This window comes from Theropithecus gelada, chromosome 16 (genome assembly GCF_003255815.1).
Source record: "Theropithecus gelada isolate Dixy chromosome 16, Tgel_1.0, whole genome shotgun sequence".
NCBI lineage: Eukaryota > Metazoa > Chordata > Mammalia > Primates > Cercopithecidae > Theropithecus > Theropithecus gelada.
Genome location: NC_037684.1, coordinates 33,758,217 through 33,786,197, shown reverse-complemented (window position 1 = coordinate 33,786,197; position 27,981 = coordinate 33,758,217). Strand labels below are relative to the sequence as shown.

General features: G+C 50.5%; 1 protein-coding gene across 3 annotated transcripts in view; it reads left to right on the top strand.

Annotated features, from left to right (window-relative positions):
• PLEKHM1 (pleckstrin homology and RUN domain containing M1) overlaps nucleotides 1–27,981 on the top strand; it is a 55,884-nt gene that overhangs the window by 23,205 nt on the left and 4,698 nt on the right. For all 3 annotated transcript variants that reach the window (XM_025362202.1, XM_025362204.1, XM_025362203.1), the window contains 4 exons: nucleotides 13,548–13,818; nucleotides 15,480–16,397; nucleotides 18,973–19,118; nucleotides 23,378–23,571. In XM_025362202.1, coding sequence (XP_025217987.1) covers nucleotides 13,548–13,818; nucleotides 15,480–16,397; nucleotides 18,973–19,118; nucleotides 23,378–23,571 — 1,529 coding nt within the window. The remainder of the gene's footprint in view (nucleotides 1–13,547; nucleotides 13,819–15,479; nucleotides 16,398–18,972; nucleotides 19,119–23,377; nucleotides 23,572–27,981) is intronic.

Here is a 27,981-nt window from a genome sequence, read left to right as displayed (position 1 = left end):
GAATAAGCCAATCCAGCCATGTGCAGTGACACAAGCCTGTGGTCCCAGCTAGTTGGGAGGCTGAGGCAGGAGGATTCCTTGAGCCCAAAAGTTCGAGGCCAGGGTCAACATAGTCCCTGAGGGAAGCCAGCCCTGGGCATCTCCTTGAGAGAACCAAGTGAGTAGAGAGGCTTGAGAACTACTGGCCCAATGAAGCACCAGCCAAAGGCTGTGAATTTGAGCTCTTTTGTCTTTTCCATTTGTTCTTGTTTGGCCTTTGTGGTTTTCTTTTTTTTTTTTTTTTTTTTTTTTTTTGAGACGGAGTCTCGCTCTGTCGCCCGGGCTGGAGTGCAGTGGCCAGATCTCAGCTCACTGCAAGCTCCGCCTCCCGGGTTCATGCCATTCTCCGGCCTCAGCCTCCTGAGTAGCTGGGACTACAGACGCCCGCCACCTCGCCCGGCTAGTTTTTTGTATTTCTTAATAGAGACGGGGTTTCACCATGTTAGCCAGGATGGTCTCGATCTCCTGACCTCGTGATCCGCCCGTCTCGGCCTCCCAAAGTGCTGGGATTACAGGCTTGAGCCACCGCGCCCGGTCGGCCTTTGTGGTTTTCCAAAGTTATTGATGTTTTTTTTTTTTTTTTTTTTTTTTTTGAGACGGAGTCTCGCTCTGTCGCCCAGGCTGGAGTGCTGTGGCCGGATCTCAGCTCACTGCAAGCTCCGCCTCCCGGGTTCACGCCATTCTCCTGCCTCAGCCTCCGGAGTAGCTGGCACTACAGGCGCCCGCCACCTCGCCCGGCTAGTTTTTTTTTGTATTTTTTAGTAGAGACGGGGTTTCACCGTGTTAGCCAGGATGGTCTTGATCTCCCGACCTCGTGATCCGCCCGTCTCGGCCTCCCAAAGTGCTGGGATTACAAGCTTGAGCCACCGCGCCCGGCCAAGTTATTGATGTTTACTGAGTGTGGGTAGGAAAAAGATGTGTGTGCTATCTGCCCCTGCTGCAGTTCAAGCCCCAGCAGCCTAGCCAGCAGGGTGAGGGAAAGCAATTGCTCTAGAATGCTAGGGGCAGGCTCCAGAGAAAGTCCACAAGAGAGGAAAGAGACAGTGCGGGTAGGGCTGGTGGTGCAGTGGTGGGAGGGAGAGTAAATACCTTTACAGGCTTAGGTGCCTCTGACTACTTCTTTTTCTAAGCTTCACAGTTGTTTTTATTTTGTTTTGTTTTTTTCTTGAGACAAGGCCTTGCTCTGTAACCCAGGCTGGAGTGCGGTGGTACAATCACAGCTGACTGCAGCCTCGACCTCCCATGCTCAAGCAATCCTCTCACTTCAGCCTCTAGAGTAGCTAGAACCACAGGTGGCACCAACTTGCCCAGCTAATTCTTTTTTTTTTTTTTAATGGATACGGGGTTTCATTATGTTGCTTAGCCTTGAGCGATCCTCCCACCTCAGCCTCCCGAAGTGCTAGGATTACAGGCATGAGTCACCATGCCCAACCTGGCTTCATATTTAAACCACACCATGGAGGGCAAGATAGGGTCATGGAAAGCAGAGGCAGGGATTTGTATGCTTGTGCATACACGGACACAAAGCTGGGAGTATATCTCTGCCATGGTCTGGGGCTCAGGGTGAAGTCTAGTCTTGCATTTTCAGCTCTATTCGTGCTCTTCTCTTTGGGTAGTAGCTTCTAGATCAGGAGTGTCCGATCTTTTGGCTTCCCTGGGCCACACTGGAAGGAGAAAAATTGTCTTGGGTCACACATAAAATACAGTAACACTAATGATAGGTGATGAGCTTCAAAAAAATCACAAAAATAATCTCATTATGTTTTTTGTTCTCTGTTTGTTTTTTTGAGATAATGTCTCTCTCTGTCACCCAGGCTGGAGTGCAGTGGTGCGATCTCGGCTCACTGCAACCTCCACCTCCCTGGTTCAAGTGATTCTTTTGCCTCAGCCTCCCGAGTAGCTGGGATTACAGGCGCCCACCACCATGACCAGCTAATTCTTGTATTTTTCGTAGAGACGGGGTTTTGCCATGTTGGCCAGGCTGGTTTTGAACTCCCAACCTTAAATGATCCACCCGCCTCGGCCTCCCAAAGTGCTGGGATTACAGACATGAGTCACCACACCCAGCCAAAAATCTCATAATGTTTTAAGACAATTTATGAATTTGTGTTGGGCCACACTGAAAGCTGTCCTGGGCTGCATGTGGCCTATGGGCTGTGGGTTGGACAAGCTTCCTCTAAGTCATATGACTCAGGATGGGGCCAGGGCCATGGAATAGACAAGCAGAGGCACCTCCCCCCCGCCTTTTTTTAAAACAGCTTTATCGAGATAGAATTAAAATACATACAATTCACCTGTTTAAAGTATAATACTGTGTTTTTAGTATATTCATAGGGTTGTGTAATCATCACCACAGTCTAATTGTAGAACACTTCTATCCCCTATGGAAGAAACCTTCTGCCTATTAGCAGTCACTCCCCATCTCTCTCCATTTAACCCCTGGCCACCACTAATTTACTTTCTATCTTGATAGATTTGTCCATTCTTGCCATTTTATATAAATGAGGTCATGTAATGTGTGACCTTTTGTGTCTGGCTTCCTTCATGTAGCATGTGTTTTTATTTTATTTTATTTTATTTTTTTTTTTTTTTTGAGACGGAGTCTCGCGCTGTGTCACCCAGGCTGGAGTGCAGTGGCGCGATCTCGGCTCACTGCAAGCTCCGCCTCCCAGGTTCAGGCCATTCTCCTGCCTCAGCCTCCGAGTAGCTGGGACTACAGGCGCCCGCCACCACGCCCGGCTAGTTTTTTGTATTTTTAGTAGAGACGGGGTTTCACCATGTTAGCCAGGATGGTCTCGATCTCCTGACCTCGTGATCCGCCCGCCTCGGCCTCCCAAAGTGCTGGGATTACAGGCTTGAGCCACCGCGCCCGGCCAGCATGTGTTTTTAACATTCATCCATGTTGTTGTGTGTATGAATACTTCATTCCTTTTTATTGCTGAGTAATACCCCACTGTATATTCCACTGTATGGCTAAGTCACTTTTTATGTAAGGTTTCATCAATTGATGGATGTTTGGGTTATTTCCACTTAGGGCTATTATAAATAATGCTGCTGCAAATATTTGTGTATAAGTTTTTGTGTGGACATGTTTTTAATTCTCCTGGATGCATAGCTAGGAGTAGAATTTTTCAGATCATATGATAACTATGTTTAACCTTTTGAGGAACTGCCAAACTGTTTTCCAAAGCAGCCTGCCCCATTTTATATTCGCCACATCCCCACCAACAGTTGTTACTGTCTAGTTTTTTAAAAAATTATTATGATAGCCATCACAGTGCGTAAGAAGTGGGAGCTCATTGTGGTTCTGATTTATGTTTCCCTGACAGCTAATGAAGTTGAACATCTTTCCATGTGCTTATTGGCCACTTGTGTATCTTCTTTGGAGAAATGTCTTTTCCAAAACTTTGGCCTTTCTAGAGTGCAGTGGTGTGATCACAGCTCACTGCAACCTCAACCTCCCAACCTCAAGTGATTATCCCACCTCAGCCTCCCAAGTAGCTGGGACTATAGGCATGCGCCACCATGACCAGCTAATTTTTTGTATTTTTTGTAGTGACGGGGTTTTGCGATGTTGCCAGGCTGCCCTCAAATTCCTGGACTCAAGCAATTCTTCTGCCTCAACCTCTCAAAGTGCCGGGATTACAGGCATGAGCCAGCACATTCAGCCTACCTTTGCCCATTTTTAAATTATGCTTTTGGTTTTTTTGAGATGAAATCTCGCTCTTGGCCCCCGGGCTGGAGTGCGATGGCACAACCTTGACTCACTGCAACCTCTGCCTCCCGGGTTCAAGCGATTCTCCTGCCTCAGCCTCCTGAGTAGCAGGGATTACAGGTGCCTGCCACCATACCTGGCTAATTTTTGTATTTTTGTAGAGACGGGATTTTAGCATGTTGGCCAGGCTGGTCTTGAACACCTGACCTCAGGTGATCCACCTGCCTTGGCCTCCCAAAGTGCTAGGATTACAGGTGTGAGCCACTGCACCCAGCCAAATTATGTTATCTTCTTATTATTGAGTTATAATAGTACTTTTTTCTTTCTTTCTTTTTCTTTTTCTTTTTTTTTTTTTTTTTGAGACAGAGTCTTGCTCTGTCTCAAGGCTGGAGTGGAGTGGCGTGATCTCAGCTCACTGCAGCCTCAACTTCCTGGGCTCAGGTGATCCTCCCGCCTTAGCCTCCTGAGTAGCTGGGACTATAGCCTCACACCACCATGCCCAGCTAGTTTTTTTGTGTTTTTTATAGAGTAGAGGTTTCACCATGTTGCCCAGGCTAGTTCTTTAAACCGTGTATATTCTGGATACTAGACCCTTACCAGATACATGATTTACAGATATTTTCTCCCATTCTGCAGGTTGTCTGTTCACTCTTTTGATGGTATTTTTGGCAGCATAAAAGCTTTACTTTTGATGTAGTCCAATTTATCTAATTGTGCTTTTGGTGTTCTATCTAAGTACCCATTACCTAATCCAAGGTCACAAAGATTTACTTCCATGATTTCTTCTAAGAATGTTATCAGTTTAGCTCTTACAAGTGAGTCTGTGGTCCATCTTGAGTTAACTTTTGTGTATGAAGGATGTAGACACCCAGTGGAGCCAGCACCATTTGTTGAAAAGGCCATCCTTTCCCCATTGAACTGCCCCACTTTCTCCTGTAAAATTTTTTTGAGGAATGATGTATCTGAAGTACCAGATCTTCAGGGTCCAAGTGTCCACCTTGGTGAGTATTTACATATGATGTGCACCCTGTGACCACCATCTAGATCAAGATACAGAATGTGTCTAGCCCTCTAGCCCACCAGAGGCTCTTGTGTACCTTCTCCCAGTCATCGCGCACCTTGAAATCCACCATTCTGACTTCTAGCGTGGTGCGTTAGTTTTTCCTGTTGTAGAACTTCACGCCTATAAATGGAATCGTGCAGTATGTATTCTTTTGTGTCTGGTTTCTTTCGCTGAACACTACATCTGTGAGCTGCAACTGTACATAGAGCATGAAGCTGCAGTTCGTTCTTTTCCATTGTTCTGTAGTAGTACTCCATTGTAAAAATACATCGCCCCCTATTATCCATTCTGTTAATGGACATTTGGGTTGTTTCCAGGTTTTGACTATTATGAAGACAGCTGTAGTGAACATTCTTGTACATGCTTTTGGAGAACCTCGGTGCTTATTTCTGTGGATATATATATCTGGGAATGGAATTGCTAGGTCCTTCGGTGGCATATGTTTAACTTTAATAGATACCAGCACCAAACAGTTTCCTAAAGTGTCTGTGCTAATTTATACTCATATTGGCGACAAATGAGCATTCTAGTTGCTCTTTATCCTGGCCAATGGTGTTACCAATCTTTTTAATTTTAGCCACTCTGGTAGATGTGTAGTGGTTTTAATTTTCATTTCCTTGATGACTAAAGATGATACCTTTTCATTTGCTTATTGGTCAGTCAATCCTCTTTTATAGAATGTCTGTCCAAGTTGTCATCCTGGTCTTAAATTGAGTTGTATGTGTATGTGTTGATTTGTAGGAGCTCTTTATATATTACAGATATAAGTCTTTTATTGGAGAAAAACAGTATCTATATCAAGTATCTTTTTCTAGTCTATAGGGCTTGACTTTTAAACCTCCTAATGGTATGTTTATTGAACAGAGATTCTTTCAATGATGTGCAGTTTATCAGTCTTTTTGTTTATGGTTTGCTTGGTTTTTGTCCCATTTAAGAGATATTCATCTCCCCCAAGGATCTGAAGGTATTTGCCTATTTTATCTTCTAGAAGCTTTAGTGATTTATCTTTCACAGTTAGGTTTATGATCTTTCTGGGATTAATTTTTGTGTGTGGTATGAGTTAGAAGTCAAAGCTCATATTTTTCCATATGGCTATCTGATTGGCCTCACTCTGTTTCTTGAATATGACCATGTAAATCACAAAACTGTCAGTGTGGGTCAGACTCTTCGTATTTGCTGTTCTGAAGATGCTTCAGTACATCCTGAAGATGTACTTCCTGAAAATGAATGCTCTAGGACCCTGAAGGTTGCAACTATGCACCTGCCAACTCTAGCTGAAGGCTGAAGAGGAAAGCTCTGCAGCCCCTGCCTCGAGCTGGAGGCAGAGTGACGTCTGCTGGGGATGCAGGCTGTGCGCCCCACAGGGCTCCAGAGTGTCACTAACCATGTTGAGTTCACTCCTGCCCAGGGTCCAGCTTCTGCTTTGCTGGCTCAGGCATCTTATTTTGCCAGGGCCTCAAAGCTGATGGGACAGGATAGCAACTTTGCTCACTAAGCTCTGACCCACCGGCCTCCTTGCAGCTCTGTAGTCCAAGCGAGCTAGCATCTTTGCTCACTAAGCTCCGACCCACCGGCCTCCTTGCAGCTCTGTAGTCTAAGCGAGCTAGCATCTTTGCTCACTAAGCTCTGACCCACTGGCCTCCTTGCAGCTCTGTCGTCCAAGCGAGCTAGCATCTTTGCTCACTAAGCTCTGACCCACTGGCCTCCTTGCAGCTCTGTAGTCCAAGCGAGCTCCTTCCAACATCAGGCTTCTTTAAAAAAAAATTTTTTTTTTGAGGCAGAGTCTCACTCTGTCACTCAGGCTGAAGTACAGTGGTGCAATCTCAGCTCACTGAAACCTCCGCCTCCCAGAGAACTCACACTGCCCTCTGGGAGTTAAACTGAAACGAACTCACAAACCCCAGATTCTCCTGCCTCAGCCTCCCAAGTAGCTGGGATTACAGATGCCTACTACCACGCCCAGCTAATGTTTGTATTTTTAGTAGAGATAGGGTTTCACCATGTTGGCCAGGCTGGTCTCGAACTCCTGACCTCAAGTGATCGGCCCACCTTGGCCTCTCAAAGTGCTGGGATTACAGGCAGGAGCCACTGTGCCCGGCCCAGCCTCAGGCTTTTACATTTGCTGTTCCTTCTTTCCCAACTCACTTCATTATTGTCTTAACCTTCCCTGACTGGACCTCTGTAGCTCAAAAGCACTATCCCCAGTGACTCTCTGTCCCATTCATCTGCTTGACTTCACTTATAACACTCATCACTATGTGCAATTACAATATATTATCTCTTTGTCTCCTTGTTTATTTTCTATCTTCCTTACTAGAATATTAGCTCTATGATACAGAGCACCAGGCCTGTTCGCTTCTGTATTGTCAGCACCAAGCACTGTACCTGGGAGAGAGTAGGCATCAGTGAATAGTTCTTGAACTCACAAGAGACTCTTGAGATGCCAACTCCTAAGTTTATTTTGTTCCCCCATCCTAGCTATAAGGCTGTTTGGAATGGTTCTTTTTCTTGGTATCTCCAGCAAGTACCTGGCCCAGAATCATGAGTGAATAAATCATGACCATCCCAATGTCTTTAATATAAAATAACAAAGGTGGGTCAAGAGGACTGGAAGGAAGGAGACAAATGTGAAATTATGGACATTCAGGCTGGGCATGATAGCTCACGCCTCTAATCCTAGCACTTTGGGAGGCCAAAGCGGGTCATCGAAGTGTACCATCGAGTGGACAAGGTGGTCAGGTTGGTGTGATCATGGCCGGCTCTGCTTCTGTGCCGGCTACAGGGGACTCTGATCGCTGGAAGTTTGCTTAGGACATCTGAGCGCTTGGTGCTGAGTCTGATGTGAGAATCTCAGATCCTACCCCCATCCTGTGTCTGTCTCACAGGGAATTCATTGGATTGTGGATTCATTCACTGCTCATTCAGTAGGTAGTCACCAGGCACCAGTCACTGGCACCACCAGTCACCCAGCTCGCGTGGGTCTGCTGGGCTCCTGGCCTGTGGACTGTGCCAGGCTGTGCCCTGCATGTTTGCCCCTGTGGTCCTCATCTTTCTATGCTTCTGTCAATTAGCCACATGCTTTTTATTTGATGTTATTTTGGGGGAGATATTGAGGCCACTATCAAGTTTTGTAGTGTAGAGACCCATTCAGTCTTTCTTTTAAAAACATTTATTTTTAATTCATTGAACCCAAACCACCTACTATAAGCCAAGCACCATGTTAGGTGGCAGGGGTGGAGTGATACAACAGGACAGACAAAGGCCCTTCGGGGACAGACATTAGATTAGACAAATGATTATCCACATCATAATTACACTTGTGCTAAGCACTGGGAAGGAGAGGTGAAGGGAATAGGGGGCTCTCAAGGGTGATGCATGTCTGGGATCTGGGGGTTGTGAGTTCATTTCAGTTTAACTTCCAGAGGGCAGTGTGAGTTCTAGGACTTGGTCTTAATCACTGTCTCCATGGACCACCTGCCCATGGTATGTGGTTCCCCTCCCACAGTTATGAGTACAGGCAGTTCATTTGCCTGGCATAATGAGGACAGGCTGGACAAAGTCTCATCCTTCTGAAAGTGGCCCAGGGACCTTGCGTCTCACTCCTCAGCCACACTCCTCATGGGGATTCAGCTGTTGTATATGGTGTCGTGAACCCTTCAGTAATGCAAGGTGGCATTTCTCTGTCTTGGGTCCCTGGTGGCAGTTGCAGCTCTGGTATAGATCCTTAGTCGGTGATGGTTTCATTCCACTATAAAGGGCAGGGTGCTGGCCAGACATGGACCCTGCCTGAGTGAGCAGGTTGTAGGATGGTGGTGGGAAAAAGGGAGAGAAGGGGGCCAGGTGCAGTGGCTCACGCCTGTAATCCCAGCATTTTGGGAGGCTGAGGCAGGTGGATCACCTGAGGTCAGGAGTTTGAGACCAGCCTGACCAATATGGTGAAATCCCATCTGTACTAAAAATACAAAAATTAGCCGGGCATGATGGTGTGAGCCTGTTATCCCAGCTACTCAGGAGGCTGAGGCAGGAGAATCACTTGAACCTGAGAGGCAAAGGTTGCAGCGAGCTGAGATCATACCACTGCGACCCAGCCTGGGCGACAGAGTAAGACTCCATCTCTGAAAGAAAAAATGGAGAGAAGAGAGAAACAATGATGTTCATGCGTGCACTCTCTCTCACACCCTCTCCCCTCTCCCCACCCACCTGGGGCCAGGAGCACACAGCCTCAGAGCTCTGTCCAGGCTCATGTGCAGAAATTCTGAGGAACCTACGTTTCCACTGTTTTTCCCAGTTGCTTAAGAGAGTAAAAGGTGTTCCCTAGTTTCATTTCCTGGCAGCTGTGCTCAGTGGACTGTATCTGAACATTTCCTAGCAGTCTCTTTCCTCAAAGGAGAGAGAAGCCCTCCCCAGTGAATGTCCATAAACCTTTTTTTTTTTTTTGAGACAGACTCTTGCTCTGTTGCCCAGGTGGGAGTGCAATAGCTCTATCCATCTCGGCTCACTGCAACCCCTGCCTCCGAGGCTCAAGCAATTCTTGTGCCTCAGCCTCCTGAATAGCTAAGATTACAGGCATGCACCACAATGCCCAGCTAATTTTTGTATTTTTAGTAGAGACAAGGTTTTGCCATGTTGGCCAGGCTGGTCTCAAACTTCTGGTCTCAAGCAGTTTTCTCACCTCAACCTCCCAAAGTGCTTGGATTACAGGCATAATCCATCATGCCCATCCTGAATGTCCACAATCTTAAAATTTATATTTGTCTCCTTCCTTTCAGTCCACTTGACCCACCTTTGTTATTTTATGTTAAAGACATTGGGATGGTCATTATTTATACCCTCATCTTGTATGACTCTGGGCCAGGCACTTGCTGGAGATATCAAGAAAACTATTCCAAACAGCCTTATAGGTGCTAGAATGAGGGTAAGCACAAAATATTGTGGGATCCCCTAACCCAGCTAGGGGGTGGGAAGGAGTGGAGGCTGGGGAAGGGTGAGAGAAGCTTCCAGGTGGAGGTGATGGATGTCTCCTGAGCTGAGTCTTCAGGGACAGTGCCCTCTCCCGCCAGAGGCTGGAGATCACACAACTTCCCAGGTATATGTGAGGCTGCCAGGACAGCCACATGGTTGCCGGGGAGCTTTTTCTTCCACCTGTTTTCCTCAGGGAGGTCTCCCAGGTCTTGATGACCTAGGCAGGCTTTGCTCAGAATCTAGTGTTGTGGATGGTCCCCAGTGGCCGCCCTGACTGACACATCATCTGTCACTGGCAGGGGGAAGCACCTGCCAGTTCTGAAGGCCCCATGGAGGAGTCTCTGGGGACCTAGTTCTGTGAGCCACCCCCCACGTCGCTTGAGTCAAAACTTGCCACCCTTGGCTTGAGGAGTTGTATAGCATCTGAATGGATCCAACTGTCCAAAGCAACCCTTCCCTGTTTACAAAGCAGGGAGCACAATCTGGATTCAGGGACCGGAAATAGCGATGTCAGGGTGAGGTTAGTGGCACTTAACAAAACAGTGGGGCTGGTCCCACTGTGTGACTCATTTCCTCTGTGTACACTGACACTTAGGGTGGCCTAGCCAGCTTCCTTGCCTCTGCCCTTCCATGTTGAGGCACAGAAAGCCAGGGAGGATTTGAAGTACTGGAGAAAAGAAACCGGAATCCACTCCCACAAGCCTACTCACCCCAGATGCTCCCTGCAACCCCATCTCCCCCAGCCAGTGAGCAGCTTCAGATTCAAAAGAGAACAACGAAGGGAAGGGGCAGGACCTGGCTGCCTGGGGTCGCAGGGGCCTGCACAGAAGTGGGCGGCAGAGGCGGAGGTGGCCAATGAGGACCCTGAGGCCTGCTCGCCAGGCCACCCTCATCTCAACCCAAAAGCAGGACTGACAAACCCTAAAGCAGGGCTGAGAAACCCTACGTGCTGGGACAGCTGGATACCCACGTGCAAAATAATAACACCCCTTCCTAACACCTTACACAAAACTAACCCGAAATGGATCAGAAACCTAAATGTAAGAGCTAAAACTATACAGCTCGTGGCAGAAAACACAGAAGTAAATCTTTGTGATACTGACTTAGGCAATGATTTTTTAAGATACAACACCAGAAGCATAAACAACAACAAAAATAGATAAACTAGACTTCATCAAAACTAACAACTTATGTGCTCCAGAGGGCACACCATCCAGAAAGTGAAATGACACCTCACAGAATGGAGAAATTATTTGCAAATCATAAATCTGATAAGGGTCTCATATTCAGAATATATAAAGCACCTTACAACTTGTATTAGTTCCTAGGGCCGCCATAACAAAGTACCATACACAGGATGGTTTAAAACAACAGACATTGCTGGGCAGGTGGCTCATGCCTGTGACCTCAGCACTTTGAGAGGCAAAGGTGGGCAGATCACTTGAGTCCAGGAGTTCCAGACCAGCCTGGCCAACATGGTGAAACCCCATCTCTACTAAAAATATAACAAATTTGCTGGACATGCTGGTGCTTGCCTGTAGTCTCAGCTACTCAGTGGGGCTAAAGCAGGAGGATTGCTTGAGCCTGGGCAGTCAAGGCTGCAATGAGCCCTGATTGTGCCACTGTACTCCAGCCTGGGCAAAGAGTGAGACCCTGCCTCAAAACAAAACAGGCCAGGCACGGTGGCTCACGCCTATAATCCCAGCACTTTGGAAGGCTGAGGCAAGTGGATCACCTGAGGTCAGGAGTTCAAGACCAGCCTGGCCAACATGGCGAAACTTTGTCTCTACTAGAAATACAAAAATTAGCTGGACGTGGTGGCGGGTACCTGTAATCCCAGCTACTCATGAGGGTGAGGCAGGAGAATTGCTTGAACCTGGGAGGCGGAGGTTGCAGTGAGCTGAGATTGCACCACTGCACTCTGGCCTGGGTGACAGAGTGAGGCTCTGTCTCAAAAACAAAAAAAACCCTGATATTTATTCTCTGATAGTTCTGGAGGCTCCTTCTGGAGAGTCTAAGGAAGAATCTGTTCCCACCTTTCTTTTGGGTGTTGGCGTTGCAGGTGCTCATTTGCATTCCTTGGTTTGTAGACATGTCACTCCGGTCTCCCCTCTGCTGTCACACACGTTCATCCTCTGTATCTCTGTCTCCACTTGGTGTTCTCCTGTCTTCGTGTAGCTTTTCTCCTCCTCTTGTAAGGACATCAGTCATACGAGATGAACAGCCCATTCTACTCCAACATGACCTCATCTTAACTAATTACTTCTGCAAAGACTCTATTTCCAAAAAAGGTCACATTCTGAGGTACTGGGGGGTAGGGTTTCAACATGTCCTTTTGTGGGGGTCACAATTCAACCCACAACACAACTCAACAACAAAAAGACAGCCCCATTTTAAGACAGACAATGGATTTGAGTAGATTTGGATGGATTTGAATATATTTCTCAAGGAGAGAAATTGGAACCCTCATACATTGCTGGTGGGAATATAAAATGGTGCAGCCACTTTGGAAAACAGTTTGGTAGTTCCTCAAGAAGGGAAACATAGAGTTACACATGACCCAGCAAGTCTACTCCTAAGTATTTGCCCAAGACAATGAAACATGTCGACACAAAAACTTGTGTATAAGTGATCATAGCAGCACTATTCATAATAGACAAAAAGTAGAAACAACCCAAATGTCTATCAGCCGATGAGTGGATAAGCCAAATGTGGTGGATCCAGACAATGGAATATTATTTGGCAATAAAAAGGAATGAACACTTACACATGCTTATATAACATGGATGCACCTTGAAAACCTTCCACTAAGAGAAAGAAGCCAGGCACAAAAGGTCACGTGTCGCAGGTTCCATCTATATGAGATGTCCAGAACAGGCAGATGTGTAGGGGCTGAAAGTAGATGAGTGGGTGCCTAGAGCTGAGAGTGGCCAGGGGAAATGGGGATGACGGCTAATGGGTATAGGGTTTCCTTTTTGGGTGAGGAAAATTTGCTAAACTTAGATGGTGGCGATGATTGCACAACTCTGTGACTAAGCCAAAATGATTGAATTGGACACTGTTTAATTTTTTTTTTAGAGATGGGGTCTCATTCTGTTGCCTAGGCTGCGACCAGGCTGCATGGCTCACTGCAGCCTTGACTTCCCCAGGTCAAGTGATTCTCCTGCTTCAGCCTCCTCAGTAGCTGAGACTACAGGTGTATGCCATCACACCCAGCTAGTTATTTTTTGTAGAGATAGGTTCTCACTATGTTGCCCAGGTTGGTCTCAAACTCCTGGGCTCAGGTGATCCTCTGACCTCGGCCTCCCAAAGTGCTGCGGTTACAGGTATGAGCCACCGTGGCTGGCCGAATTACATACTTTAAGCGGGTTAATTTTATGATATATGAGCCATATCTAGACAAAGACTTAAAAAACAAAAAAAAACTTCAGGCTGGGCATGGTGGCTCATGCCTGTAATCCCAGCACTTTGGGAGGCTGAGGCGGGTGGCTCACCTGAAGTCAGGAGTTCTAGATCAGCCTGGCCAACATGGTGAAACCCTGTCTCTACTAAAAATACAAAAATTAGCTGGGCATGGTGGTGGGCGCCTGTAATCCTAGCTACTCGGGAGGCTGAGGCAGGAGAATCGCTTGAACCCAGGAGCCAGAGGTTGCAGTGAGCCGAGGTTGCGCCATTGCACTCCAGCCTGGGCAACACAGCGAGACCCCGTCTCAAAACAAAAACAAAAAAAACTTTAAAACAAACAACTGCTGTCTTCTTTCCCAACAGAAAAACAAGAGCTGGATCTCAGAAGATGACTTTTACCGGCCTTCCCAGGAGCAACCCCTGGAGATTGCTTCAGACCACCCAATAGCTTCTTCCAGGGGGACTCCAGAGTCAAGGCCTGGTCTCCAGAGGCATTTTTCTCAAGGACCAAGAAAAAGCTGCTCCCTAGGGACATTAGACCAAGCGTGTGTACCTTCCCCAGGAAGAAGGCAAGCCCAGGCAGCCCCATCCCAGGGGCATAAGAGCTTCCGGGTGGTACACCGGAGACAGATGGGTAGGTTACTAGGAGGGTCCCGGGTGGGTCCCATCTGCAGGGACCAGGTCTTTCAGAAGGCAGCTCTGAAGTCCTGTTTTCCATTGCTAAAGAGGTAGTGTGTTCCCACAAGTACTATAAAACCTCATTCCAGAATGCCATCATAATCGTGCTCATTCAGGGAAGCATTTCAGGAAAAGTACTATATTGTCTCAAAACTGCCTACAGAGGACAAAAATACTGTTTCACCAGTCAAATAGGAAAATATTTTCCCTGAAAACTATGCAATTTATGATTATAGAAAACTCTTGATTCCACCTATAGCTCAGAGCACATCCGGCTCCATGAAGCCCCAGGTGTTTTAACTGGTCCTTCCAAAGCTGTTTACCCTCAGTAGTTGGTTTATGTAACAGCTCTGGGGGAGCTTAATCAAATCTGCTATTTTAATCAAATCTGTTTTGTTTGTTTATTTGTTTTGAGATGGAGTCTCCCTTTGTCACCCAGGCTGGAGTACAGTGGTGTGATCTCTGCTCACTGCAACCTCAGCCTCCTGGCTTCAAGCAATTCTCCTGTCTCAGCCTCCCAAGCAGCTGGGATTACAGGCACCTGCCACCATGCCCAGCTAATTTTTGCATTTTTGTTTTTTTTTTTTGAGGCAGAGTTTCGCTCTTGTTACCCAGGCTGGAGTGCAATGATGCGATCTCAGCTCACCACAACCTCCACTTCCCAGGTTCAAGCAATTCTTCTGCCTCAGCCACCCGAGTAGCTGAGATTACAGGCATGAGCCACCACGCCCGGCTCATTTTGTATTTTTAGTAGAGATGGGGTTTCTCCATGTTGGTCCGGCTGGTCTCGAACTCCTGACCTCCGGTGATCTGCCCGCCTCGGCCTCCTAAAATGCTGGGATTACAGGCGTGAGCCCCTGCGCCCGGCCAATTTTTGCAATTTTAATAGAGATGGTGTTTCACTATGTTGGCCAGGCTGGAGGATCTGCTATTTGTTTAAGGTCCTCCAGTGCTTCCTTTTTTTTTCCTTGAGACGGAGTCTCACTCTGTCGCCCAGGCTGGAGTGCAGTGGCACGATCTCGGCTCACTGCAACCTCCGCCTCCTGGGTTCAAGCTATTCTCCTGCCTCAGCCTCCCAAGTAGCTGGGAGTACAGGCACCCACCACCACACTTGGCTAATTTTTGTGGAGACGAGACGTGTTTCTAAAGATGGGAGAAATGACAGCGTGCATGTGTGCCAATGGGAGTCACCCAATAGAGAAGCAAGGAAACAGCAACAGAGGAGAGAGGGACTGCTCCTTGTCCTTGAGTAGGTTGCAGAAGGAGAGACCTCCTGCACAAATGGAGGGTTTGGCCTCATACAGAAAGAAGCACACTTGGTTCATCCCTGGCAACAGAAGGGAGGGCGTGGGTGTAGGGAACAGGGCATGTGGAGGTGATCTTTTGGGTGCTTTTATTTTCTCAGTGAAATACAGGACGCAAGAGCAGCAGTGGAGGTGCAAATGGAGATGTTCCTATCCAGCTTTCAGGGTCCCATGTGATAGTGCCCCGTGGCTGGTCTGTGTTCTGGGGACAGTCACTGTCCACACGCACTACAGGGCATCAGGCAGCAGATGCTGCCTTGGGCAGGACAGAGACAGGCCTGCCAACTAATGTGCTTTTTGCCTCTGCCTCCAGGACTGTCCAACCCGTTCCGGGGTCTCATGAAGCTAGGTACCGTGGAGCGGCGGGGGGCAATGGGCATCTGGAAGGAGCTCTTCTGTGAGCTCTCCCCGCTGGAGTTCCGCCTCTACCTGAGCAACGAGGAGCGCACCTGTGTGGAGAACTGCTCCCTGCTGCGCTGTGAGTCTGTGGGGCCGGCCCACAGTGACGGGCGCTTCGAGCTGGTCTTCTCTGGCAAGAAGCTGGCCCTGCGCGCCTCCTCCCAGGATGAAGCCGAGGACTGGCTGGACCGGGTGCGGGAGGCCCTGCAGAAGGTCCGGCCTCAGCAGGAGGATGAGTGGGTGAACGTGCAGTACCCAGACCAGCCTGAGGACCCCCCCGAGGCACCCCAGGGCTGCCCCTCTCCCTCAGACCTGCTGTCAGAGCCCGCGGCCCTCCAGGGCACGCAGTTTGACTGGTCGTCCGCCCAGGTTCCAGAGCCAGATGCCATCAAGGAGTCCCTGCTGTACTTGTACATGGACAGGACCTGGATGCCCTATATCTTTTCCCTGTCCTTGGAGGCTCTGAAATGTTTCCGCATCAGGAACAATGAGAAGATGCTGAGTGACAGCCATGGCGTGGAGACCATCCGGGACATCCTGCCAGACACGAGCCTTGGGGGCCCGTCCTTCTTCAAAATCATCACGGCCAAGGCCGTCCTGAAGCTGCAGGCCGGGAACGCGGAGGAGGCCGCCCTGTGGAGGGACCTGGTCCGCAAAGTCCTGGCATCCTACTTGGAGACGGCCGAGGAGGCGGTGACCCTGGGCGGGAGCCTGGATGAAAACTGTCAGGAGGTTCTGAAATTTGCCACCCGGGAAAACGGCTTCCTGCTGCAGTACCTGGTGGCCATCCCCATGGAGAAAGGCCTTGACTCCCAAGGCTGCTTCTGTGCAGGTGCCGACTTGCTCTGCTGCCACCCCCAGCCTGCCAGCCTCACTCCGCCTCCTGCGGATTCCTGATTTAGGCTCCCCACCCTTCTGCCTCCCTGCAAATGCCCCCATCCTTCCCCTAGGGATGAGGCCACAGATCAGGCTTGCCCTGCAGCTTCTGCTCCTCCCCAGCCCCGGCTGGGGCCAGTGCTCCGCTCATAGGCGGTTGGCCCTGTTCACCCATCCCTCTCCTGCCACCTCCCACTGATGGGCTGCAGGCTGGCTGCTCACTGCGCTGCTCAGGGAGTCCCAGCCCACTTCATTTTCTTCTTGCTCTACTATCCTGTTCTTTCAGAGCAGGGGCATGGTATGCTTCCACATATTTCTGCTGCTTTTATAAGTGTACACCCTTTTTTTTAAATTACAAAAATGGGCTGGTGCTATTCAGTGCTGTCCAATAGAACTCTCTGTGGTGATAAAAATTTCCTAGATCTGTGTGTCCAGTGCCATAGCTGTGAGACACATGGTGCTACCGGGTGCTTAAAGTGTGGCTAGTGTGGTTAAGCAATTGAATTTTCCATTTAAATTCATTTACATTTAAAGGGGGCACACGGGGCTCTTGGCTGCTGTGATGAACGCTGGATGTATTGTTCTGCAACTTGGTTTTTTCCTACACTGTGGATGTTATTCCAAGTCAGTACATCTGCTATGTCTTCCTCATCATCAAGTCTAATACTTCTGTGCTGGGTACTGGGCCAGCTGCTTTATTTGGATTATCTCATTTAAGTCTCATAACAACCCTGTAGAGATAGGTGCTACTATCATCATCTCTTTTGATAGGGAAGGACTGAAGCACAGAGCTGGTAAGTACCTGGTTGGTGTCTGCCACTAAGTTCAGACAGCTAGTAAGTGGCAGAGGCAGAATTTTCCTTTTTTATTTGTTTGTTCGTTTTAGTAGAGATGGGGTCTCCCCATGTTGCTCAAGCTGGTCTTGAACTCCTAGGCTCAAGTGATCCTCCTGCTTCAGCCTCCCACAGTGCTGGGATTACAGGTGTCAGCAACCATGCCTGGCCAGAGGCAGAATTGGGACCTTGACGGTCAGGCCCCAGAGCCTGTGCTCATAGGCAGGACCCTAGAGGGCATCCCTCTAGGGTATTATTCAGGGGTGCGTGACATCCCCCTGCCCACATTCCATTGTTAGCTCCTCCCACTCCCCCCACCATCCGGGGCAGATGGTGTCCTATCACCATGGGACCCTCAGGTGACCTGTGAGGGGGTTGCCCTGCTGCAGAAGGCCAGAGCAAGAAGCTGAGCCTTGGTTTGGGAGCTGTCCTGTTGGCGCAGACTGGAGGGAAGCCTGCTTCAAGCTTCTGAAAGGAAGTGGTCTGCGGTTGGCCCCGGGAGGATGGGAGAAGCTAGGCAGAACAGAGCTTCCTGCAGAGAACACCTGCAAGCCTCACTTGGCCTCTCCCCCTCCTGCCCCAGCACTCACACTTTGCTCTTCAGCCTGTGGGGCCAGGCTCTGAGGGGGCCGGGACTCCAGGGCTTGCGAGAAAGGGTTTCTTGCCTGTGGGTGTGAATGCTGCGGGGGTAACTCTCACCATGGCTGCCACCCACCAGCAGGTGGGACTGTGCCACCAGGGAGTTTGGGTTTCCTTTCTACCCAGCAGGCATGGCTCAGTGGCATACACCAACCACTGGCATCTGGGTTGTATTTCATAATTTGCAGGGTACTTGCAGAACCTTGTCTCATTTAAGCTTTGTAATAACCCCACAAAATAGCTGGTAGTAACTGAATTTTACAGTCACTCAAATGGAACTTTGAGAAATTAGATGAAGGTCAGGGTGAGGCAGCTGGTGAGCAGCACAGCCTGCCCTATGGTCTCAAGGCCCTGGGGACCCTTCTGCCTGCCCCTGGAGGAGTCGACACATGTTCAGAATTTGAGTCAGGGCCTCTGCTTTTTGCCCAGGGCACACCCCACTCCCATTCCCACTGGCCCCAGCTGTGGAGATGCCTCCAACAAGGGGGCCGAAGCCAGTCCTGCCCCACAGTCCCGAGGCATCCAACACTGTGCGGACTCCCCTGCCCCCTGCTGGCTGCCCATCCACTCCCTGTTGCCATCCCCGACCCCAGTCCCTGCCCCCCAGCTACTTCGCTGCTCGCCACAGCCCTTACTCTGCTGCTTCCATTCTGGGGCCCGAGTGGAGGGGTGGACCTAGAGGAGGCTGGCATTGCCAAGCCAGCAGTGGGGACACTGGACACAGGCAGCAAGGAGTAATGGAGCAGAACGCAGGCTCTGGAACCAGCCAAACCCAGATCTGAATGCCAGCCACGCCACTTCATCACTATGTAACCAGACAGATTTCCTAACCTCTCTGAGCATCCATTTCTTCAGCTGTAAAATAATGATATTCTTACAGTGTGTTGTTGTAAAGATTAATTAGTAGGGGAGTTCTGAGTGGTGGAAATACGAGTGGTTATTCTTGTGTTTGTACCTACCTTTAAAAACAAAATTAGCAGATCCTTTCCACCACAGCAGCTCCCAAGTTACTAGGAGCTCACTCTGGCCACACCACTCACTCTCTACCCATCTCCCCAGGCTGCTCCCGGCAGATCGGCTTCTCCTTTGTACGACCCAAGCTCTGTGCCTTCTCTGGCCTCTATTACTGTGACATCTGCCACCAAGACGATGCCTCAGTGATTCCGGCCAGGATCATCCACAACTGGGACCTCACCAAGCGCCCGGTAAGTCTCAAGCCCAGCCTGTCAGAGCCACTCAGGGCTGCTGAGGGACAGAGGGGTGTTCACTCCTCTTTGCTGCTGCTGTTCATCTGTTTAGAGGAGTTTGGCTCCTCTAAACAAGGGAAACCGGGGTCACTGGTTCAGGCACTGATGTAGGGGAGCTAACCAAGAGAAAAGCTTGGTGCCTGTCCACAGCCCTGGGCAGAGCTCCGTCGGTGGCTGTCTTGGTCCCCAGGAGGGAGTCTGAGGATGGTTTCCTGCAGCAACAAACATAACTGCTTAAGGTACCAGCAGATAAATGTTAGATAAACAGATAGATAGATAGATAGATAGATAGATAGATAGATAATAGATAGATAGATAGATAATAGATAGATAGATAGATAGATAGATAGATAGATAGATAGAAAGAAAGAATAGATAGAATAGATTAGATAGGTAAATGGATGCATGGCTAGGTGGGTGGGCAGGTAGGTAGGTGGATGAGCAGGTGGCTAGGTGGATGGTTAGGTGGATGGGTAGGTAGGTAGGTGGATGGGTGCCTCGGTAGGCAGATGGGTAAATGGTTAGGTGGATGAGTGGATGGGTTGGTGGGTAGGTGGATGGGTAGGTAGATGGGTAGATGGGTAGGTGAATGGGTAGATGGGTAGACGGTGGGTATATGGCTGGGTGGATGGGTGAATACATAGGTGGATAGGTAGATGGGCTGGCCAGCGAGCTGGCTATACCTTGGAGCAGTCATCCTTGCCTTTGCCAACCCTATGAGGCCCAGATGACTGCACCCCCCCTGCAGGCCCTGCATGAGCATATTTATTTCATGTTTTGAAAAGCACTTTTTCTGTGGCTCCCCCCATTATTAAGATAATACATGGTTGTTGTTTAACATTTTAAAATTACAAAAAAGCCCAAAGACCAATCAAAATTCTGTGCCATAACCCAGAGGTCACCATTATTAACATTTTGGGGTATACCCTTTTCTGTGCATTTATTGACATATGCATCTATTTTTTATAAAGTTGGGATCAGACAGGACTCATACTGCTTTATAAGAAGCTTGGTTCACTTAATATTATACCTTGGGTATAATACTAATTTTTTATGTTCACCAAATGCTTTTGAATAAGATGTACCCTAAAGTCTTTCAGAATTTTCCTTTTCTCCAGCTGAACTTAGCCACTTTCCTAGCTATGTTACCATGAGCAAATTAGCTTCAGTTTCCTCATCTGTAAAAGGAGGATTAACAACAGTGTCTGTGGCGGGGCTGTTGGGAGGGCAGGTGTGGCAGTATGTGCCTGTCAGTTAGAACAGTGTCCTTTCTCTCCCTGGGGCCTATCACACCTCCTGCCTATTCACCCACCCATCTACCTAATTCACTTGGTCAGTGTCTGCCTCAAGGGGTGCAAATTTGGTTTTCTTCCAAAGGCACAGATTTCTACTAAGACAGACACAAACACAAGGAAGAAGCTGTTTGCTTCTCTGGAGAGTCAGGGCCTGCCAGCTATGTAGTCCTGATGTGTGGCTGTGTCTTCATCACAGTGCAGGGAAGGTGACTCTTTCAGTCAGTTCTACCTCAGCCTCCACCTCCCTGGGATGGGGAAACCCCACAGAAGTTGGCTTCATTTTGATTTTTTTGTTGTTTGCCTTGTCCCCACCCCTGCTCTCAGTGTTAAATATCTAACCATATAGAGGAAATTAAACCTCAAAATCACCAAAAAATGCAAACAGCCCTTTGATCATAAAACACGTTCACTATTTACAGGACCCTGATACTTCCATTGAGCCATCTCCTTATTCACTGCCCTCATCCTTGTGCCACTTCCTTCTCTAACTAGAAAAGTACAGTCCTTTTCTAGGCATATCTGAGAGCAGGAAATCCTCAGCTTGCTCTCCCTCTCAAAAATTGCTGGCCTAGGAAAGACAGGGAAATTCAAGATAGAAAGTGGCTGTCCCACGGGTTTGGGGCCTTATTGTTCACCGTTGCTGTTCTGGCTGACCCACTTGTGCTGAGGCCTGGCTGGCACTGACAGGATGTCAGCCCAGGGGTGAGGCTTCTCTCTGTCTGTCTCCTCCATTCCCACAGGATAGGAACAGTTGCTGGGGAGCACAAAGCCCCTGCCCATCTGCAGTGCTTGGCAGTGTTCCGCACACATTCCTGTGTGTTACTTCATCAGAGCCTCACCCAAGGCCTGGGGCCAAGTAATGGGAAGAACTGAGTTAGGGTTAGAGAAAAGCAGCTTGACCCAAGTCACCAGGAGTTTGCCATTGGGCTCTCCCTAAGTTGGGGGGCTGGTACCTCAGGGCCCCAGGCTACGGGAAAATAAGAGGTTGTCCATTGCTGGGGGAGGTGAGAGATGCTGGTGGAGCTGGGAGACAAGACGTCAGAGGTCCCCTCAGCCCCCAGATACAGGAGCAGGTCTCCTGAGGGCCAGTTTCGTCCCCCAGCCCTCAAGGGGACAACAGGGCCACACCAGGCACTCACACAGCAACTGATAGCAGCTCACATTTACTGGGGATGTGCCACCTGCCAGGCCCTGTGCCAGGAGCTCTCCTGGAATACCTCTTAATCTGAATTCAAAATAATCCCATGAGAGGCCAGGCGCGGTGGCTCACGCCTGTAATCCCAGCACTTTGAGAGGCTGAGACGGGTGGATCACGAGGTCAGGAGATCGAGACCATCCTGACTAACACAGTGAAACGCTGTCTCTACTAAGAATACAAAAATTAGCCGGGCGTAGTGGCGGACGCCTGTAGTCCCAGCTACACGGGAGGCTGAGGCAGGAGAATGGCTTGAACCCGGGAGGCGGAGCTTGCAGTGAGTGGAGACCGCGCCACTGCACTCCAGCCTGGGCGACAGAGCAAGACTCCGTCGCAAAAAAAAAAAAAGAAAAAAAAAAGAATCCCATGAGAAAGAAGCCTCAGTCCTGGGCTGACATCCTGCCAAGTGCCGGGCCTCAGCACTAAAGCAGCAGCAGCGAACGAAAAGGCCCCAAACCAGTGAGCCTTAGTTGCTCTCATTTTCCCCATTTTACAGAATAGGAAACTGAGTCACAGAGCGGGATAAGTTTCACCAGGTCATATAGGTATAAAGTGGTGGAGGCAGGATTCAATTCTGTTCTGACTCCGAGGCCAGACTTTTTTTTTTGCCTACACAATTTATTAGAATTTGAAAACGTTGCTGGATACGACAGTCAAATAAATCAATTTCATTTCTATATATCAGCAAACAAATTACTATTTTAAAAGATAATCATTTATAATAGTATCAAAAACAAAGCCACCAGAAATAAAATATGTAATGAAAGGACTAGTTAAGAGGTTAAAGATCTGAGCCAGGCCAAAGCCAGACTTCTAACCACTATGCACTTGTCGGCTGTGGAGAACAGCTCCTCCGTCCTTACAAGGCAGCGAGGCCACTGCAGGGGAGGGGGCTTCTGGTTAGTGCAGCAGCCTGGCGTTCAGAGATGACACCTCAGCTCAGACCTGACGGGTTCTGCGGGCAGGTTGTATAAGCCACGTTAGCTCCTCTAAGCCTCCGTTTCCTCATCTAGAAAATGGGGACAGGGACACCCTCCCTAACGGGTTGTTCTGAGGATGAAGGGAGAATGTGGTCAAGTTCCTGGCCCAGTGTTTTGCAAATAGTAGGCGCTTGATTACTGGCGTTGGTATTAGGATCAGGGCCAAGGGTAGAACCTTCAACACCCTGTCAGCCGGGAGAGACTGAGACGGATCACTCAGCTGCACACGGAGCCCCGGTGCTGCTGCTGGTGTGAGCCGAGGGAGCTCAGGGAAGCCTGTTGGTGAGCTGTGTCTGATCTGTAGCTTCCTGTGGCTGGAGCCTGACTCAGCCCGTCGTCACCTGGTTCCTGAGTCAGGGCACAGAGGGGAGTGCCTGTTTCCTTTAGTGGGGGAAATAGGGGCCGGGAGGACAGGAAAGAGTGGGAAGGATCTGTGAGGCCCAGAGGGAGGGGGCATTACCAGAGCAGTCCCTCCCTCATCTCAGCATGGTTGGGGAGGGGCAGCGACCCTTGCCATTAAAGGGAGAGCGGGTTTGGGAGTCAGATAAACTGGGTTCAGAGCTTGACTGTACCATTTACAAGCTGGGTGACCCTAGCCAAATCTCCTGATCTCCTTGAGCCTCCATTTCCCATCTGTAAAATGAAGATAGCCTCTCAGGTAAGTGAGCAGGTCATGTGGCACCTGGCCGGGCAGTGCTTACTGAACAGCCATTCCTTCCCATCCCCAATGCCTGGTGGCACCCCCAGATCTGCAGGCAGGCCCTGAAGTTTCTGACACAGATCCGGGCCCAGCCCCTCATCAACCTGCAGATGGTGAACGCGTCTCTGTACGAGCATGTGGAGCGGATGCACCTCATTGGGAGGAGCCGGGAGCAGCTGAAGCTCCTGGGGGATTACCTGGGCCTGTGCCGGAGCGGCGCCCTGAAGGAGCTCAGCAAGAGGTGAGCAACCTCTACGTGCATGCGTGTGTGTGCATATAAACACACATACATATATGTACATGTACACACAGACACACGTGCACACACACATAAATGTACACACAAATGCATACACATGCACACACATGCACATGTGCACAAATGTACACACATGCAGGCACTCGTGCACACGGACACACACAGGGGCACAGCCCAGGGCAAGGCGTCCACCTGGAGGAAACCTGGGCAGAGATCTTCCCACTGGGCCTGGGAAATAATCACATCTTTTGGGGGTGATTTTGGGGTTTTGTTCATGTAACCATTTGTTTACTCAAAAACGTGGACTGAGAACATGCTAAGCACTGTACACCTGGCGAGGCATGTGGGCTCCAACACTGAGCAGGGCAGAGCCAGGGCCGACCCACCGGAAGCCTCCGGCCTGACAGGGAAGACTGGTGGGAAAGTCAGCAACTCCATCCGGGGGTGAGGGTGAGGGTGAGAGGCAGGATGTCCTGGAACCACAGAGGCTTGACATCCAGCCCAGATGAGAGGAGGACAAAGCAGAAAAGACTTCCTGGAGGAAGTGACTTCTAAGGTGAGACCTGAAAAATTAGGAAGAATTAGAAAGGAGAAGCAAAGGGGGAAAGAGCGTTCGACAGAAGGAATAGCACGCACAGGCCATGAACAAAGGCACCGTCGGTGGAAAGCCCAGGGAGAACTTGGGCTGTGGTGAGGAGGGAAGTGGGGAGTGTGGCGAGAGGCAGGCGAGGGCCAGATGTTCCCACCTCTTCCCCATCCCAGCCAGTCATCTGGCCCATGCCAGCTTCCCTCCTGAAATTCTCCAAAGAAGACGTGATCGGGGCAGGGCCCTCAGGATGCCCTTCAGGAAGCTTCTCTCACCAAGGGCCTGGGGCCTTTGGTGCTCAGGAATGGGATGTGATGCTGGGCTTCAACAGGGACTCAGATCTCTCCATTCCTGTCATAAATGCTTCCTAGTCCTCAGGTCACAGCCCAGGCCACAGTCTTCCCTGGGCTGTGCTCTCCCGGCACCCTCAGGAGGGCAGACCTCATGTGGAGCAGGCTGCCGGTGCCTACTGCCCAGCATGGGCTTCGAGTCCGTCCACCTCTTCTGGGTTTCTAGGGGCAGGGACTAGCTCACAAGCCCCTCCAGGTTCCTCCGTCTGGCCTTCCCTCGCCACAGGGCCAGCCTAGAGAGCGCCTCTCTGAAGACTGCCTCTTCCATCCTGGCTGCAGTGCTCCCAGAGCCGGGCCTCCTCAGGACCAGGGTGTGCCCCGAGCAGGTCCCCAGGGGCTCTCAAGGGGTGCTGCAGGGGGCTCTCCCCTAGGCAAAGAGGAGAATCTGGCCCCACAGCTGCCAGCTGAGCCTTGGTCTCCTCTGCAGGGCCTGAAAGAACAGAAAGCCCTCCACAGACCACCATGTGGGACCCTAGACCCTAGAAGGCTTCACCCCTGGAGGCTCTGCCCATCCCAAGCATCCGCGGGTGACTGGGTCTCCACCTCTTGGCAAGCGCTGACTCATTCCCCACCCCTGAGAGTCCAGAGAGACTGTCCTCCTGCCCACCTAACCAGGTGGTGAAATCTCTGGGGTCGGGTGGGGCCTCATCACCCTCCTTGGTCAAGGAGCCAGGTACCTGCACAGGCCTGCAGACCTGTGTAGACCAGGTGCCTGTGGGGTGGGTTGTGGGCCCCAGCCCCATTCACCCGTCCCCACCCTGCTGAGAGAGTTTGTTCATTGGCTTTACTGACCTGTCTCTGCGGGCACCAGGGGCAGCCCTGTCTCTCTCCCTAGCCCTCCTGCTCCGTCCCTGGGCAGCAGCGCTGTACTCCTGCTATGTGTCCAGCCTGCTTCCCGTGCCTGTGGAAGTCCCATGGAAACAGCGTGGGGCAGGGGAAACAGTATGGGAGCCCCTCAGCCACTGTGCGTCAGGAAAGTTGCTTCACTTCTCTGGGTCCAGCTTTCCCATCTATAAAATGGGCCAGTGATTCCTCCATTCCTGTGGCCTCCTGAGTAGTGGTGAGGGCTGCGTGAGGGACCCAGAGTCTGGGCCACAGATGGCGCTGGGTCAGCATCGTGTGTGCCCTGAGGGCACCTGATCCAGCCTTGGCAGGGGCCAAAGGAGCTTCCAGAGGAGATGGCATCTGAGCTGAGGGCATGCAGAGTTCTTTTCCTTTTTTCTTCTAAAATGTTTTTCTTCTTTACAAAGGTCAGTGTTGCAAGCGAGGGGCATTTATGAAAGGGAATAAAGCAGACCATTCAGTCAGCCCTTCTCAGAGCCCACCACCACCTGCTTCTGCACCTCACTCCATCCACACACACGTGTTGCCACAACACCAGTGGCATTGTGTGTCTGTTAAACTGGGGTTTAGAAAAATGAGGAAAGAGTAAAAAGGGCAGTGGAGAACCTGGCTTTCCTGGCTAAGGGACTGGTAGCAAGAGGCTGGCCGGAGCACAGCTCACTGACGCCCTTGAGGGGCTCTGGGCAGCTGGGCTTCGGGTACAGGGGCCAGAACTCAAAGGGCCCTCGAGGCCTTCGGATTTGATCTGCTACTTGTGGGGAACCACTGAAGGGTTTTGAGCACGGGGCTGTCACTTCTGATCAACGGCTTAGAAAAGACCACTCTGAAAAGACCAGGTGCGGTGGCTCACGCCTGTAATCCCAGCACTTTGGGAGGCCAAGGCAGGTGGATCACCTGAGGTCAGGAGTTTGAGACCAGCCTGGCCAACATAGCGAAACCTCGTCTCTACTAAAAATACAAAATTAGCCGGGCGTGGTGGCAGGTGCCTGTAATCCCAGCTACTAGGGAGGGTGAGGCAGGAGAATCACTTGAACCCAGGAGGCAGAGGTTGCAGTGAGCCAAGATCATGCCACTGCACTCCAGGCTGGGAGACAGAGTGAGACTCCGTCTCAAAAACAAAACAAACACACAAAAAGACCATTCTGGCCCCAGCAGAGTGCAGCTGGTGAAGGGGACAGCCCTGGGTGGCAGCTGGTGTTAGTAATTAACTCCAGGGAGCTGGGCCTGGACCAAGTCAGCCAGAGGGAAGGTTGAGAGGAGGAGAGGGCTGAGGCATGGGCAGGTCTTGGATGTCAGGGAGTCAGGGAGGAGCTGTCCTGCACTAATGGCAGCTGCCTGGCTGGATTCTCTCCAGCAGACCTAGGACCTGACTCCAAGAGCCAGAGAAGCCCCTGAGAGTGTCCTCTCCAGCCTTGGGAGGAAGCCATCACAGAAATGCCCCACACCCTGTCCACCCACCAGACCTCGGTGTCCTTCCCAACGGCCAGGGAGCGGTGGGCCAAGGAGGAGTCGGGGCTCAGGAGACAGGAGGCACCCAGGCCCCCACCCATGTCCCCCCAATCTTCCAGCCCTTGCCTGGCCCTCTCCTTCCCTATCACTTCATCGGTTCCAGGAGCTAAGATTTGACCTCTCCCCTCATTTTCCTGTCTCCTAGAGAGCCCTCCAGATTCCTGTGGTCTCTTTCCCAGCCTCACGCCAGAGGACAAAGAGGGTTCTCCTCATTGTGTGGGTGAGGAAACTGAGGCCCCAAGTAGGCCTGGCTGTGCCCCAGTGCACGAGAATTTCTTTCCTGGAGGCCAGGAGGGGAAGTGGCCTCTCACCCCTGGGCCAGCACCCTCTCCCCTCTGGCCTTGACTGAGCACTGCGGAGAAGCCAGTTGCAAGTCCTTGCTGAGAGGGTGACGGGCCCAGGGCACAGGGGCTCCTAGAGCTTCCACGACTGTGGTCAGAGGACGGATGGCAAAGCTAATTCTCCATCCAGATCAGCCCACACTCCTGCTAGCTCAGGGCCAACCTGTGTCCCCCCAGCCTGCTGTGTCCCATGTTTTCTTGGTGACAAATGGCAGCTTCCCTTCCTGGAGTGCAGGAAGTTTACTGGGGACACCAGCTTGGTAAACTGAGGGGCCAGTTGGCATCTTGGCCTATATGGCTGCTTGGTGGGACTTACTGTCTCCACCCCGGTTTGGGCTCCCCTGGACCACAGCTGAGGCCACCAGCTGGGACAAGGCCAAGCCCCCATTCCAGATGCTCCACAGCTTGCACCCGGGAGGCCCAGACCCAGGGCTGGCACCATCCTGTCCCCAGATGTCTGGGGCATCCTGGGGCAGGTTCCCAAGCATCCTCTGACTTGGAGTAACCTCCCACCGCCAGTACCCACCCAAACACACACAGCCGGGCCAGGCAGGTTTTGTACCAGGGAACTTTCTGCAGGTGTTTCCTCTCCATCTCTCAGGATGGGGCCCCCTGGATCCCTCCCGTTGGTGTAGTGGAAACTAGAGCTGCATTGGCGGCTGAGCCCTTGTTCTCTGCTGCCCCGGCCACCTCTGAAATGGGATCTGCTGTACTTAGGACACGTCTCGGTTGCTCTCGTGTAGCACGGAAACCAGACACTTTA